We start from the raw sequence: 17,295 nt of genomic DNA, 5'->3' as shown, positions 1-17,295 counted from the left end.
TTCAGCAAACATTTCTAACTCTCTCAACTGTTACTGCAACAACTGACACTGGGGCAAACGCTCGACCTTAAACATATAAATAACACTAGCCCATATCTGTAGCGACTCTCTGTTGCTCCTCCCTCTACCGCTTGTTAAAGCAACCAGAGAGAGGGAGCTAACGAGAGAAAGAGAAAGAGGGAAATAGCAGTATTAATGGCAGGGTCCAGGGAATGACAATGTTTAAGCACCCAGAGCCCTCTCTGGCCGAAAAGGTTTAATGACAGGGGAAGAAAACAGAGAATGGAAAGGAGGACAGGGAATGGCTTCCCCAGGCTGTAGCCTCCTTTACAAAAAAAAACACATGTCAAATTTGCATTTTCACATGTAAAATCACAGGTGAAAGTTCTGCAGCACTGAAGGTCCCCAAAAACACAGTGGCCTCATTCTTAAATGGACGAAGTTTGGAACCACCAAGACTCTTCCTAGAGCTGGCTGCCCGGCAAAACTGAGCAATCGTGGGAAAAGGGCTTTGGTTAAGGAGGTGGCCAAAAACCCGATGGTCACTCTGACAGAGCTCCAGAGTTCAAGAAGGACAACCATCTCTGCAGCACTCCACCAATCAGGCCTTTATGGTAGAGTGGCCAGACGGAAGCCACTTTTCACTAAAAGATACCTAGCAGCCTGCTTGGAGTTTGCCAAAAGGCACCTAAATACTCTCAGACCATGACAAACAAGATTCTCTGGTCTGATGAAACCAAGATTGAACTATGGTGAAGCAAGGTGGTGGCAGCATCATGCTGTGGGGATGTTTTTCAGCGGCAAGGACTGGAAGACTAGTCAGGATCAAGGGAAAGATGAATGGAGCAAAGTTGAGAGAGATCCTTGATGAAAACCTGCTCCTAAGTGCTCCGGACCTCAGACTGGGGCGATGGTTCACCTTCCAACAGGAAAGCGACCCTAAGCACACAGCCAAGACAATGCAGGAGTGGCTTCGGGACAAGTGTCTGAATGTCCTTGAGTGGCCCAGCCAGAGCCCTGACTTGAACCCGATCTAACATCTCTGGTGAGACCTGAAAATAGCTGTGCAGCAACACTCTCCCTCCAACCTGACAGAGCTTGAGAGGATCTGCAGAGAAGAATGGGAGAAACTCCCCAAATACAGGTGTGCCGAGCTTATAGCGTCATACCCAAGAAGACTTGAGGCTGTAATTGCTGCCAAAGGTGCTTCAACAAAGTACTGCGTTAAAGGGTCTGAATACTTATGTAAATGTTATTTCAGATTGTTTTTTTTATAAATGTGCAAAAACTTCTAAAAACTTGTTTTTGCTTTGTCATTATGGGATATTGTGTGTAGATTGATGGGGGAAAAACTATTTAATACATTTTTGAATAAGGCTGTAACATAACAAAATGTGGAAAAAGTCAAGGGGTCTGAATACTTTCTGAAGGCACTGTATATATTTTTTGTATATATTTTCCTTTATTATGTTCCCCTAACCCTGGAAAAATTAATGGACAACAATACTTGGGATTCTACTTTCAGCTTATACATACTATATACATTTTACAGACAGTGTATTTTACAATAGTTATCTTTTGTTTGTTTTAATACCAACCTTCAGCTACCCTCAACCCCTCTCATCTATCTCTGAAGACCATCCAGAATAAGTTTCTCCATTTCTTTTTGTTCTTCTTGTAACTTATTCTGTCCCTCCATGCCTCAAGTTAACTATTTGTATATATTTTCTTTATGCATTGTCTGAAAGCGTTTAAAATTCACTGAAAACATCAACATACATCATCTATATAGCTAAAAACAATGCGATGGCAAAACAAATTGACTTTGAGGTTAAAGAAAGTGTGTTCATCAATTTACCCGATTTTGCTAACCGTTACTTTCGACAAAATGAAAACGCAAATATTATTGTAATACTTTTTGTAAATTACAGCTCAATTTTAGCAAATTACGAATTTGCTGGTAATCCCAGCAAATCCTGCGATTAACTCTATTGCATTTTTGAATGGTTTGACAACCCTAGTCGACATTAAAATGTGAAAATGCACATGTGAAAGCGTAGCGGACATGAGTCGGTCATGGTTGCTCACGGTCACATGATGAGGTAGCCCCGCCTGCGCCTTATTAAAATTGAGTGTTGTCCTTCATGGTCAAGACGTTGGCTTCTCCTGTGGGAGTCACGGGTTCTAAACCCGCCAGTTACAAAAGCACACGTGATACTTATACTGGACTGGAAAACACATACAGTACGTCTGTGATTTGTTCACATGTGTTCTTTCAACATTGTGATTTTTTTCATGTGTTTTTTTGTTGTAAGGGGTGGCTGTCTCATCTGCTATATTCTCTATAGGGGTACAGTATAGGGGTTTATTCTGGGGGGGGGGGGTCTGGTATGGTAGTGTACATGGGTACTCTATGTACTGGACTATCCCCCTGAATAGCAGGTCTGCTATTACCATCACTAGTCCAGAGAACTGCAAGTATGCAGAGATATGGGCAGCAACACCGTGTGCTTAACTAAGATAACGTTTACATATTGAAATTAAATTAGAAGACTTTATGTCCATCACAGGTGCTCCACGTTTTTTTTTTTTTTTTTTTTTTTTTAAATCGGGATTTTATAAGCGATTAAGCAAGACCAAACTATTGGTGTCTTTGTGGCTTGTGAGTGTCCATATCTAGTCTAATAGTCTGCCATAACAAGATCAAATATGTGTGGCAGTCATGGTTCCTTTAACCAGTCATCAGTAAAGTGGATTAAAGCTCACTAGTGGGGAATACAGTGTGAGAGGAAAATGCACACCAATCACTGTGAAGCACAGAGCAGTTATTCTTCTTCTTATAGCATGACTAACACACAGACATAGAAATACCAAGAGCATAATCAAGTCATGAACACAGCATGGGGGAGGGAAGGAGAGAGAGAGAGAGAGAGAGAGAGAGAGAGAGAGAGAGAGAGAGAGAGAGAGAGAGAGAGAGAGAGAGAGACGAGAATGAGAATGAGAGAGAGATGAGAATGAGAGAGAGAGAGATGAGAATGAGAGAGAGAGAGATGAGAATGAGAGAGAGAGAGAATGAGAGAGAGAGAGAGAATGAGAGAGAGAGAGAGAGAGAGAGAGAGAGAGAGATGAGAATGAGAGAGAGAGAGAGAGAGAGAGAGAGAATAAGAGAGTGCAAGAGAGAATTCCAGAGGTGGAGGAGGGGAATGGGCAAGGGGGAGTCGACAGAACCGCCCATTTCTCGTCTGCCAAACTCACAGCTGCTCCACTAAGTCATTTTTCACAGTTAGATTTCAGCCCAAATGACGTCATTGGACAGGATCTGAATCTGGAGCTCAACGCTGGGTTTCATTACCAAATGAAGTCAGCTTGGAGCTTGGACCGGGGTGTTTTTGCTCTCCCTCCCTCGTTCTCTCCCTCCTCGTTCTCTCTTCTCCATCTCTCTCTCTCTACCCCAATATATTCTCCTCCTCCCCCCTTCCCTCTTTGTCTCTCTTTTTTTCTCCCCCCCCCTCTCTCTGTCTCGGTCTCCCTCTCATCCCCCCTCTCTCTCTCTCCCTCTTCCACCCTCCTCTCTCTGTGCTCCAGATGATTCCCAGTTCTCAGCTATTTCCGTTTTCCATCTATTTAAATGCCCCAGTCCTGGTTAAATGGCCCATGTTAATTAAACATAGAAGAGAATATGTTACGCAGTAAGTATACACATCTAACACTTGACAAAGTGAGCGCTAAAATAAACAGGGCCATTCTCTCTCTAGTTCACCACTACCTCAACAGCTGGGTCCCATTATGGATTATATCTCTTCTTCAGCTCTGTTCCAAAGCCCAACTCCGTAGTGAATACCTAGGATCTCTCATTCTCTCTCTCTCTTCTTCCTCTCACCTTCCCCTCCTTTCTACTCTCCCCCTCTCTCTTTCTCTTTTCCCTCTCCATTTCACTCCTTCTTTCTGACTAGGGTGGAGAGCATGCAGTTAAACCAGCTCTGGAGGACACTCCAACAGCTCACTGTCACTGCAGCATATACCGTAACAAGTCAACATTATTGACGCCCCCTAAAGATTCCTATAAATAAAGTAGTCAAACGTTTAGTATTTCGTTCCAAATTCCGAGCACGCAATGATTACATCAAGCTTGTGACTCGACAAACTTGCTGGATGCATTTGGAGTTCATTTTGGTTGTGTTTCAGATCATTTTGGGCCCGATAGAAATGAATGGTAAATAATGTGTAGTGTCATACTGGGGTTACTTTTATTGTGAAGAAGAATAGAATATGTTTCTAAACACTTCTACATTAAATGTGGATGCTACCATGATTACAGATCATCCTGAATGAATCGTGAATAACGATGAGTGAGAAAGTTACAGAGGGGTCAAAGATCATTGCGTGCTAGGAATACAGGAACAAATACTAAACTTTGAACTACTTCATTTATAAGAATCTTTAGCGGTGTCAATCATTTTGACCACTGCCTTGTTGAGGAAAACAAAATATGACTTGCTCTTTTTCAGAGCAATTTTATTAGTATAAAACAATATTATTTCCCAAAATGTTTTTGCATACAATATATAGCTCAGTATTTGAATTATTTATTTTATACAGTCATTATGGCTAAGCTTTATCAAGGGTGTCAATCATTTCAGACCCCACAGTATGTGTTATTTTTCATTCTGTGGCATAATACAGCACATCCAGACAGTACAGAGCAACACAGCGGAGGTCTAGCAGCTTGGGGTGGTGGGAATAGGGGGTTTGCTCCTCCAGGGTAGAGACTGGAGGAGCAGCAGTTAGGTTTGAGTTTCCCCTCCCCCCACCACGGTTCTCAGATTGACTCAGTCCCTCAGGGCTCAACAGGAAGTTAAGCCAGGAGGACAACGTCTTCTCTGGACACACACAACTACACTGCAGCGCTCCGACATGTTGCTTGAGAAAAACACAAGGCTAAATTGTGACTTTAAAATAGTGCTTAGCACCAGTGAGAGGAAAAAAATCTGACGCTTATCTAAAATAGTGAGACTTTTTCAATGGAATTAAAGACTGTTTAAATTATAGGTAGGTCTGTTACACAAGTGGTACTATTGTTAGTGGAACGCCTCACCAATATCCAATGGTATAGAGTGGCGCGAATTACAAATACCTCAAAAATGCAAAAACTTCAATTTCTCAAACATATGACTATTTTACACCATTTTAAAGACAAGACTCTCCTTTATCTAACCACATTGTCCGATTTCAAAAAGGCTTTACAACGAAAGCAAAACATTAGATTATGTCAGGAGAGTACCCTCCCAAAAATAATCACACAGCCATTTTCAAAGCAAGCATATATGTCACAAAAACCAAAACCACAGCTAAATGCAGCACTAACCTTTGATGATCTTCATCAGATGACACTCCTAGGACATTATGTTATACAATACATGCATGTTTTGTTCAATCAAGTTCATATTTATATCAAAAAACAGCTTTTTACATTAGCATGTGATGTTCAGAACTAGCATACCCACCGCAAATTTCCGGTGAATTTACTAAATTACTCACGATAAACGTTCACAAAAAATATAACAATTATTTTAAGAATTATAGATACAGAACTCCTTTATGCAATCGCGGTGTCCGATTTTAAAGTAGCTTTTCGATGAAAGCACATTTTGCAATATTCTGAGTAGATAGCTCGGCCATCACGGCTAGCTAATTTGACACCCACCAAGTTTGGCCCTCACCAAACTCAGATTTACTATAAGAAAAATTTGATTACCTTTGCTGTTCTTAGTCAGAATGCACTCCCAGGACTTCTACTTCAACAACAAATGTTGTTTTGGTTCGAAATAATCCACACTTATATCCAAATAGCTCCGTTTGGTTCGTGCGTTCAAGTCACTATCCGAAGGGTGACGCGCCGGCGCATTTCGTGACAAATTTTTTTTCAAAATATTTCATTACCATAATTCGAAGCATGTCAAACGCTGTTTAAAATAAATTTTTATGCTATTTTTCTCGTAAAATAGCGATAATATTCCAACCGGGCGACGTTGTGTTCATTCAAACACTGAAAGAATAAAATGGATTCGTCTCGTGCACGCACGCCTCAGTGTCATTGTTCTCAGAAGGACCACTCACAAAAACCCCTGCTGTTTTTCGCCCAGAGACTGGAGAGCTCTCATTCCACTTTCTGGCGCCTTCTGAGAGCCAATGGAAGCCTTAGAAAATGTCACGTTACAGCAGAGATGCTGTATTTTTGATTGAGATGCCCTAGAAGGAGAACAAATTGTCAGACAGGGCACTTCCTGTATAGAATCTTCTCAGTTTTTGGCCTGCCATATGAGTTCTGTTATACTCACAGACACCATTCAAACAGTTTTAGAAACTTTAGAGTGTTTTCTATCGAAATCTACTACTTACATGCATATTCTAGTTTCTGGGCAGGAGTAGTAACCAGATTAAATCGGGTACGTTTTTTATCCGGCCGTGAAAATACTGCCCCCTATCCCAAACAGGTTATAAGGGAGAAAACAAAACTCTATTATTTTTTTAATAAGTACAGTCGAAGTCGGAAGTTTACATACACCTTAGCCAAATACATTTAAACGCAGTTTTTCACAATTCCTGAAATTGAATCCTAGTAAAAATTCCCTGTCTTAGTTCAGTTAGGATCACCACTTTATTTTAAGAATGTGAAATGTCAGAATAATAGTAGAGAGAATGATTTATTTCAGCTTTTAGTTCTTTCATCACATTCTCAGTGGGTCAGAAGTTTACATACACCCAATTAGTATTTGGTAGCATTGCCTTGAAATTGTTTAACTTCGGTCAAACGTTTCAGGTAGCCTTCCACAATAAGTTGGGTGAATTTTGGCCCATTCCTCCTGACAGAGCTGGTGTAACTGAGTCACGTTTGTAGGCCTTCTTGCTGGCACACGCTTTTTCAGTTCTGCCCACAAATTTTCTATAGGACTGAGGTCAGGGCTTTGTGATGGCCACTCCAATACCTTGACTTTGTTGTCCTTAAGCCATTTTGCCACAACTTTGGAAGTATGCTTGGAGTCATTGTCCATTTGGAAGACCCATTTGCGACCAAGCTTTAACTTCCTGACTGATGTCTTGAGATGTTGCTTCAATATATCCACATAATGGATGGCATTATGAGGATGGAACATTTTGTGAAGTGCACCAGTCCCTCCTGCAGCAAAGCACCCCCACAACATGATGCTGCCACCCCATGCTTCACGGTTGGAATGGTGTTCTTCGGCTTGCAAGCCTCCCCCTTTTTCCTCCAAACATAACAATGGTCATTATGGCCAAACAGTTCTATTTTTCTTTCATCAGATCTTTGTCCCCATGTGCAGTTGCAAACCGTAGTCTGGCTTTTTTATGGCGGTTTTGGAGCAGTGGCTTCTTCCTTGCTGAGTGGTTATGTCGATATAGGACTTATTTTACTGTGGATATAGATACTTTTGTACCTGTTTCCTCCAGCATCTTCACAAGGTCCTTTGCTGTTGTTCTGGGATTGATTTGCACTTTTCGCACCAAAGTACGTTCATCTCTAGGAGACAGAAGGCGTCTCCTTCCTGAGCGGTATGACGGCTGCATGGTCCCATGGTGTTTATACTTGAATACTATTGTTTGTACAGATGAACGTGGTACCTTCAGGCGTTTGGAAATTGCTCCCAAGGATGAACCAGACTTGTGGAGGTCTACAATTATTTTTCTGAGGTCTTGGCTGATTTCTTTTGATTTTCCCATGATGTCAAGCAAAGAGGCACTGAGTTTGAAGGTAGGCCTTGAAATACATCCACAGGTACACCTCCAATTGACTCAAATGATGTCAATTAGCCTATCAGAAGCTTCGAAAGACATGACATCATTTTCTGGAATTTTCCAAGCTGTTTAAAGGCACAGTCAACTTAGTGTATGTAAACTTCTGACTCACTGGAATTGTGATACAGTGAATTATAAGTGAAATAATCTGTCTGTAAACAATTGTTGGAAAAATGACTTGTGTCATGCACAAAGTAGATGTCCTAACCGACTTGCCAAAACTATAGTTTGTTAACAAGACATTTGTGGAGTGGTTGAAAAACTAGTTTTAATGACTCCAACCTAAGCGCATGTAAACTTCAGCTGTATGCCTGCGTATGAAAGTCTAGGGAAAGTATGAACTGCTGAGGGAATTAAGTGTTCTGAAACTGCACAAAACAACACAAACTTTTCGTCATCTGCCCTTACGACCAGTCCTTAGTGTTAGCCTCAGGTCACCTGACACAAGTCATTTTGTTCAACACCGCACTCAAATGTTGTCAACCTACAGCACTGTAAATAGTGTATATTCTACAGTCTTTGGAACAGAGCCTAGAGAGAAGGGTAGACCTAGCAACTATCTGTGACGTGTGGCCAGTAAATGTCAGCTCTGGTGCCACTGTGTCAGAGTTTGTGTGGAACAGCCACACACTTAAAGGCCTCAGAAAGAGGTCAGATTGTGACCCTGCTCCACAGAAGGAAAGAGAAAACACACACTAACAACACTATATTGTATCTCTATGCCGTGCCCCTGTTGCTCCTCCTCCTCGCCCACCACGGGTCACCAGAGGAATGTAGTGGCAGGGCCACCCCACCAGCACCCTCTGACTGGGCACAACTCAGAGATGGAGAGAATGGGGCAATAGAGACAGAGAGAGACAGAGAGAGAGGGAGGGATGAAAGACGGTGACACAGACAAAAAATGAGAGAGAGAGAGAGAGAGAGACTGTATATAGACATGTGACATTTGAAATGTCTTCATTCTTTCGAAACTTGTGTGAGTGTAATATTTACTGTTCACTTTTAATTGTTTATTTCACTCTTGTTTCATCCATTTCACTTGCTTTGGCAATGTAAACATACGTTTCCCATGCCAATAAAGCCTTGTGAGTCGAATTGAGCGAGAGCGAAAAGAGCGCTGTGTTTTGCTTTAAAGAGTGGGCCGTCACAGCTCTTTCACTCACACACACACAAAGAGGAGAGACAGCAGAGGAGAGGCAGTGAGGGTGGGACACTCCAGTCTTCACAGACAGAGACCGGAACAAAATCATTGGATCTAAACCAGGCCAGGGTGGTCCAAGGCTTTTCCCATGTCCTGGTACTTGTCTTCAACACCAAAGGCAACATTGCTTGCATAGCTTGTCCATAATGGAAATGTTTGTTTGTAAATAAATCAGCCTGGTATCAGAACAAGACAATGCAGAATTCATCAAGTTTGAGTTCTATAAATGGAGGTCCATCTAACATGACACAATGGACTCTGCTAGTCTGTATCTGAGGGGTTGGGTCTTATTCTGGCTCCTACTCCCATCAGTACCGGGAAAAACGGTAGCACCCACCAATCAAAGCAGCACAAACAGATTTAATCAGCCAATCACAGAGACATAAAAGGGAATCTGAGGCCCGCACAAATCTGGAGAACAGATGGAGCTGATATCAATATCCAAGACGTTTTGTTTCTTTCCAAACACGGTATTATTTCCCCTGGACGTCTTCCTTCAGTCCAGGTTGTGATTCCCCGTGCCCACCCTGCCCAACGTCCCCCTGGCTGCCTCACACGCAAATGCCAGGGTGGTGTTGCTTAGGGTACATCATGACCGTGGAAAAAGTACAGATAGTACCTTTCACTCCCATTTCGTGCTTACTGACCCCCACCCCTGCCAACACCCCCAAGGCTATCTGGCACGCACATGCCCGATGCCGCCACTCAACCGGCACGAAACCCGGTACAAAAACAGCTCAAATCAAAAACAAACACAACACACAGGACTCCCTCTTACCTCTTCCTGTGAGGCGTAGTGTGGTTCCTCTGGGGCCACAGACCAGTAACAGTAGTCAAAACCAAACTCCAGCACCTTCTCCCTGGAGTCTCCATGTACGTCCTGACGTCCATCCAGCTGGGGGGGGGGGGCACAGACAGAGACAGTGAGACAGACCGTCAGTCAGTTAGGGACTCTCAGGGACAAATGTCATGCTTATCAAAGCGGAGGTACGGTTTAAGCTGTACTGACACGTGTGCACGTTTCGCTGCACATTCAATCAGGTTTTCAAAATAATGTGTCGAAGCTTATGCTTTACGGGACTGAAGTTACAGGGTTACAGCCCAGACAAGACAACCTGTGTTACTACTAGAGACAACCACTTCAATCATCTACAGTGTCAGCATTACTAATGAGACTGACTGCCCTGGTGTTGACTGTTGACTAAAGGGCCATGCAACTGAAGGAGAGCATGTATCTACACGCCCGGACAGAACTGTTGAGCTGTTGCTCTGGACAACTTTAGTTTACAGCCACTGAGCATCATTTCACAAACAGTACTCTCATCTTGTGCACGAGACCTTTACAAACCGTCGACCTCTTGTGTATTTTCACCATGATACTGTCTAACCTTTATCTTAACTTGTAGATATCGTTGTCTCCATGTACAGTGCATTCGGAAAGTATTCAGACCCCTTCCCATTTTCTACATTTTGTTACATTACAGCCTTATTCCAAAATGTATTTCTCATCAATCTACATATAATACCCCATAATGACAAAGTGAAAACAGGTCTGTAAAAATGTTTGCAAATGTATAAAAATTAAAAAACCTATTTACATAAGTATTCAGACCCTTTGCTATGAGACTCGAAGTTGAGTTCAGTTTCATCCTGTTTCGGCAAATGGCAAACACCTGTCTATATAAGATCACACAGTTGACTGTGCATGTCAGTAGCAAAAACCAAGACATGAGGTCGAAGGAACTGTCCATAGAGCTCCGAGACAGGATTGTGTCGAGGCACAGATCTGGGGAAGGGTATCAAACATGTTTTTTTTTGCAGCATTGAAGGTCCCCAACCACCATGACTCTTCCTAGAGCTAGCCACCTGGAAAAACTGAGCAAATGGGGGAGAAGGACCTTGGTCAGGGAGGTGACCAACAACCCGATGGTCACTCTGACAGAGCTCCAGAGTTCCTCTGTGGAGATGGGAGAACCTTCCAGAAGGACAACCATCTCTGCAGCACTCCACCTATCAGGCCTTTATGGTAGAGTGGCCAGACAGAAGCCACTACTCAGTAAAAAGGCACATGACAGCCCATTTGCAGTTTGCCAAAAGGTGCCTAAAGGACTCTCAGGCCATGAGAAACAAGATTCTCTGGTCTGATGAAACCAAGATTTAAATATCTGGTCTGAATGCCAAGTGTCACGTCTGGAGGAAACCTGGCACCATCCCCATGGTGAAGCAAGGTGGTAGCAGCATCATGCTGTGGGGATGTTTTTCAGCGGCAGGGACTGGGAGACTAGTCAGGATCGAGGGAAAGATAAACGGAGCAAAGTACAGAGAGATCCTTGATGAAAACCTGGGCGAAGGTTCACCTTCCAACAGGACAATGACCCGAAGCACACAGACAAGACAACACAGGAGTAGCTTGAACCCGATTGAACATCTCTGGAGAGACCTGAAAATAGCTGTGCAGCGACGCTCCCCTTCAAACCTGACAGAGCTTGAGAGGATCTGCAGAGAAGAACAGGAGAAACTCCAGAAATACAGGTGTGCCAAGCTTGTAGCATTATACCCAAGAAGACTCAAGGCTGTAATCACTGCCAAAGGTGCTTCAACAAAGTACTGAGTAAAGGGTCTGAATACTTATGTAAATGTGCTATGTTTTTTATTGCTACATTTGCAAAAATGTCTAAAAAACGTTTTTTGCTTTGTCATCAAATCCAATAAAAATCAAATAAATGTTTATCTGTCACATGCGCCGAATACAACAATGCAGTTAAGAAAATATTTACTAAATAAACTAAAGTAAAAAATAAGACTATAAAAAATAGTAACACAATAAAATAACTATAACGAGGCTATATACAGGAAGTGCCGAGTCAGTGTGCGGGGGTACAGGTTAGTCGAGGTAATTTGTACATGTAGGTAGGGGTGAAGTATTGTGTGCAGATTGATGAGGACATTTTTTTAAAAAAATACATTTTAGAGTAAGGCTGTAACGTAACAAAATGTGGAAAAAGTCAAGGGGTCTGATTACGTTCCGAATGCAGTGTATGTACAGCTGACATCACCATCGTTTCAGAATACACTCTCAGTTTAAGGGGATCCGGTTGAGCAGGGCACATACGAGTAGTTATTTGGGATGCAAGGTTGTAGATCAGTGATTCTGCACAATCTGACAGTAATCAAGTCAATCTTCAATAAAGTTTCGAACAGCAGCATTAGGCCACACTCAAACGTAGCTATTCATTCCTCACAGCCAATTGACTGCAGTTAAAACCTGTTACTTCAGCCATGCACCATTGTTATGATACTAAACAATAGCCTTGCTTCGGATGGCTGGCCTGAGAGTGAATCACATAGCACACAGGCTTAGGTATGGTGTGTGAGCTCGTCTCTGTGGTCATTACTCTATCCATCCATCTATCTCCATTTCTGTCTCCTTCATTCCCCTGTTCTCCCGTCCTCCTTCAACTTTGCCCTCTCTCTCCCATCCGTGTGTGTGTTTATTCTCCTCTTCCCCTCTTTTCACTTTCTCCATCCCTCTCTTTCTCCATCTTAATCCAAACTGTCCCCCTTGCCTAAAATAATTCTCCCCGTGCGACCCAGCTCCAGGCTGCTCTCTAACAGCAGGACGCCATATGTGGCTCGTCTCTTTTGCATCATTTCAAAAAAACATATCCTCTCCCTTCTCTAACTTCTGCCGTAAACATCTCCAGCCCTGAACAACCAGTGATAATATTGATAGTATTGTAAAGCTGAACATTCACACTCAAGAAACTTGATTTTGAGTCACTAAGAGGGAGTAATAAAGCAGTTTCCTCCTAATTGCTGGATCTGGGAGGCAATAATTATATCGTGGGGGGGGGGGGGGGGGCTGTCACAGATACTCAGTCACGCTATGGAGACGGTTTTAAACCACTTGCTCTAACAAAGGTATGAGGGTTGTAACTTGGGTTCACAACTTGTCATCCTCCAGCGAATAGCAGAGGCTTGAGTGTCCTATTGGAGTGTGTGTATGAGTGTCGTGGTGTCTGTGGGAGGATCCCTTTGCCTCTGTGTGTGTGTGTGTGTGTGTGTGTGTGTGTGTGTGTGTGTGCCTGTGGGCCCTGTGTATGACAGTCCCTCCCTCTAAGTATCTCCGAATGTGTGAGGCAGTGTGTGTGAGGGAGAGTAGGCTCTGCACAATCATTATAAACAATATTGGAATCAGACAGCAAAGGGCCCAGTCCTGGGTGTAAACATCCTCTGTGTAAGAGACACATACCCTCTGGATGCCCCCACCTCCTCGAAACCTGCTGCCCTCAACCTGCCCTCAACCTGCCCTCAACCTACCCTCAACCTACCCTCATTCTGCCCTCAACCTGCCCTCAACCTGCCCTCAACCTGCCCTCAACCTGCCCTCAATCTGCCCTACACACATAAACAGTACGTCAAGATCGCCACCTCAGCTCTGATGTTGATTGACAGATATATTAGCCAATATCAAAGAGCAATAGAACATGGGAATATCACATACAGTACCAGGGGTTCCTCAAGGGTTCTTTGGGAAGGGTGATGGTTCTTTGTGGAACCATGATGACTCAAAAAACCCTTTGAGCTCTTCGATGGTTCTTCACAATTCATAAAAGGGTTCTTTGCTCTTTTAGTGATGAGTAAAATGTACAATGTTTTGGGGTGTAGTTGGAGCACAGCTCTTTTTGTGCAACCGTGAGTGAGAGTGTCATTCCAGTTGATCTAATCTGTTGTGTTATGCCATTCTATATGACCATGGCCACTGATGTGTCTTGCGAAAGACTCAGGTATGGCCTTGTGTCAATTGAGGACAGTTGACTTAATCAGTCAGAGGACCCCTGCTGTTCTAGAGGGAGCTCACTTGGTTGAACTAGCCAATTAGCACAATAATAACACCTATGGAATTTGAACAATATAATATGGCTGACCAAAATAAAACCCTGTATGGTTCTACAAACGGATCTACAAAATAACCTTTCAGATTTTTTATAGAACCAACCTCTCTCATTCTCCATAAAGGTTCTATAAAGAACCATAAAAAAGGGTTGTAACTATAGCAGAGCCCTTTTCCGCTATAGTATATAGAACCTTTTTTAATGGTTCTTTATAGAACCTTAGGAAAGGGTTCCTTATAGCCCAATACAGGTTCCATTTAGAACCTTATGACCATGGTTCTTTATTGAACCTTCAAGAAATGGTTCCGTATAGCCCCCCAAAAAAGGGTTCTGCTTTGGTTACAAGAAAAATAACCCCAATCTGATACTATTTAGGAGACGTTTGTGTGTGTGTGTGTGTGTGTGTGTATCAGATTCACCTGTGCAGTTACATGCTGGGTACAGTATGTTACAGTATGGCACTCACCTTAGTATTCTTTATCCTAACCAACTTGTCCTCCACCTGCACGGCTAGCCTCCCTCCATCCACACCTTCCCTGTGAAAGACAGAGAGATAGACATTGCGTTAGCATACGTTCATTTGTATAGTTTCACGCAGCAACATGCATTTGCCCACATGAACTACACATTATAAGTCATGGTGGACAGACATGACCACAAACTGGTGGTCCTCTGTAGCTGTTAGCAGAGCATGGCACCTGTAAAGTCAGGATAGTGGGGTGAATTCCTGGGACCACCCGTGCATAAAATGCATGCACACATGATTGTCAGTCGCTTTGGATAAAAGCGTCTGCTAAAATGACATGTGTTATTATATATTAACTGAGTATGAGAGGTAATTACAACAACAAATAAGGTGACAGACCATGTCCGTTCATTCATGGGTTCTTCTGATCGACCCAATAATATCATTATTATATTACTGGTTGTTGCAGAGACATCATTTCATCATTTCATCTGTACTATCTTTTCAAATGCCAGATCACTCTGTTTTATGTACTTTATTTGTGTGACTTTTAAAGAGGAGGGACTGCAGACAAATCTAGCAAGTGCTACCTGAGAGTAGTGACATGAGACGAGTACATGGTGTCAAAGACAATCCCCCAAAAAATCCCTTAATCAGAGTTGGAAAATACTGTCCAGTTCTTATTCAAAAGAAAACAGTCCAAACGGGCCCTGCAAAGAGGCCCTTGGGTGAGAAAGCTTGAGCCATTCCTTGGACAAAAGCCCATGTTTGTGTGTGTGTGTGTGTGTGTGTGTGTGTGTGTGTGTGTGTGTGTGTGTGTGTGCTCCAGCTGCTGGCTCTGGACACATATGATGCAACAGAATGAAATCTGAGGCTGTAGAAGAGTAGAGCTGAATGAGTTTAAAACTCCTTGAGCGATAATGGGGGATTGCAACAATGAGGGACGCTGCAATAGTACTAATAACCTCTCTGTCCTTGGTCTGGGTGTGTGAGGCGGGGTAGATAAATCAGACCAGGGACTCTGTTGGAAGTTGTAATAAGCACATGCTCCACCACGTGGGATTCATTTTGCCAACCCCAGCAGCCCAACCCAAAACCACGACAACCTCAAGAGAGACGGCTTCTAACTGGGGTTCCACCAGCATGAATGGAAGGAGGAAGGAAGGAGATGGAAAATAAAATGAGGACTCTTCTGTTTTGACACAAACTGAAATATTTCTCAAATGGATTGACACTTTGTAACATATGTAGTAGCTGGTGCTGTCCTCTCTGTTTCTCTGTCTGTCTCTCTCTTTCCCTCTCTATCGCTCTCCAAAGGCTTCACGGCATACTGTAGCCAATTGGAAAGAGTCGGATTGGCTGTCAGTAGGCAAAGGATAGATTACGTAGGGCCCTATTGGAGCTTTGAGAAACATGCAACAGCTTGGGTTCTCCTGTTATCTCTGTGTCACAATGCAAAGCCTGAATGATGGCATGACAGCTACTATTAAACTGTACCGAAGGGCAAAACACTTTCCATTAACATATGAACACACACACTGCACCACACACACACACACACACACACACACACACACACACACACACAGCACCAACTCAAATCCCTGTAAAAGACACAACCAGGAAGCATGTATTTGCATGACAGTGAATGTTAGCTATTAAGCCCCCTTTTGTAATGCAAAGCACAAGGAAAGGATTTAAAACAACCAATGATGTTCAGGCAAAGACATAAAAAAAAATATATACATGCTTTATAGCTAGGCCTATATTGCTTGGCCAAATGCAATGGCAAAATACAGTTAACTTAAATTTGATTTAACTGTACAACCCCACCCCCTAAGCACCCCAAAGAACCTTTAACTTGACATACTGTTGTAATTTGGGCTAATAGGCGGGTGCTTGTGGGGCCCAATGCTTACTACACTAGTCTAGCTACCCCAATAAAAATATGTTTTATGCCGCTGTAAAATAGACCCCAAAAAGTTTTTCCGTGAGTGTTTCACCAACAAATGTTGCTTATTAGATTGTGATATGAGCGATATAACAAAAAGGGATACGTATTCACTAGAAGGCAGCACACACATGCATTTGTTCTAACACTGCAATTACAATAGTGTTGTTACTGTAGCATATAGATGACTACTTTAGTAACTGCATAATCATAGCGTGAGTGGAGCCAACATGATTTTTCAAAATGTCAACGTAAATGTTTTTATTCTGACAGTGTAGCCTGCCCTATACATGCTGTCAGTGGCTTTCCAAGAAGTAACTTGCAAACTGAGACCTAGGGTGTAGGCACAGTACATAAGTCATGCACATTTAAGGCATATAGGCTTCCTACGTCGCATCATCAAGATATTAAATCCATTGTATCAGAAAGTAGGTAAGAGATCGCATGAGCTGGAACTGCCCAATTCCCATGCGTAGTAACACTGACAACACACAACAGCAAAGTAAATCACAACTATTGTCATCTACTCTAAAATGATCATTTGCCTATAAAGCAAAGTTAGTTAGTAGTCCAACTTTACTGACAGTGAACTCAGAATAGAAGAGAAATAGGCTGATTTTACCTTGCGTTGAGAGGGCGAACTCGAATGGCGACTTTCACGTTTGCCATGGTTCCTCTCTTGGTAAGGGCGACTCGTTATGATATAAACACCCCCTTAATAATTACATTCACCCGTTAAAACGGGAAAATGTGTCTTCACCGTCCGTCAATCAAGACATTTCTCACGATGAAGAGCCTCTTCGTCCCGACGCTGAACGGACAGTGGGACACACTGAACGCAACTTCCTGCTGGCCTGGAGTCTCAGCCTGGCGAGTCTGTGTAGACGGAGTGAGGCGGAGCAGCTCAGCACTAGCGGTTCTGGTGGGGCCCAGTGCCCCTGTGACAACAATTTTGGCCCCCCTAAAT

At 42.9% G+C, this 17,295-nt stretch overlaps 1 protein-coding gene across 1 annotated transcript in view; it reads right to left on the bottom strand.

Moving 5' to 3' along the window:
• The window catches only part of stard9 (StAR-related lipid transfer (START) domain containing 9), a 60,852-nt gene extending 43,654 nt beyond the window's left edge, over window positions 1-17,198 (bottom strand). Inside the window, exons 1-3 of the mRNA XM_029729594.1 lie at window positions 16,951-17,198; window positions 14,378-14,447; window positions 9,795-9,911 (exon numbers count right to left, since the gene is read on the bottom strand). Of these exons, the coding sequence (XP_029585454.1) occupies window positions 9,795-9,911; window positions 14,378-14,447; window positions 16,951-16,997 (234 nt within the window). The 5' untranslated portion in view covers window positions 16,998-17,198. The remainder of the gene's footprint in view (window positions 1-9,794; window positions 9,912-14,377; window positions 14,448-16,950) is intronic.
• Window positions 17,199-17,295: the final 97 nt, after the last annotated feature.

This window comes from Salmo trutta, chromosome 33 (assembly GCF_901001165.1).
Source record: "Salmo trutta chromosome 33, fSalTru1.1, whole genome shotgun sequence".
Lineage (NCBI taxonomy): Eukaryota > Metazoa > Chordata > Actinopteri > Salmoniformes > Salmonidae > Salmo > Salmo trutta.
This window is presented reverse-complemented; position numbering and strand designations above follow the sequence as displayed.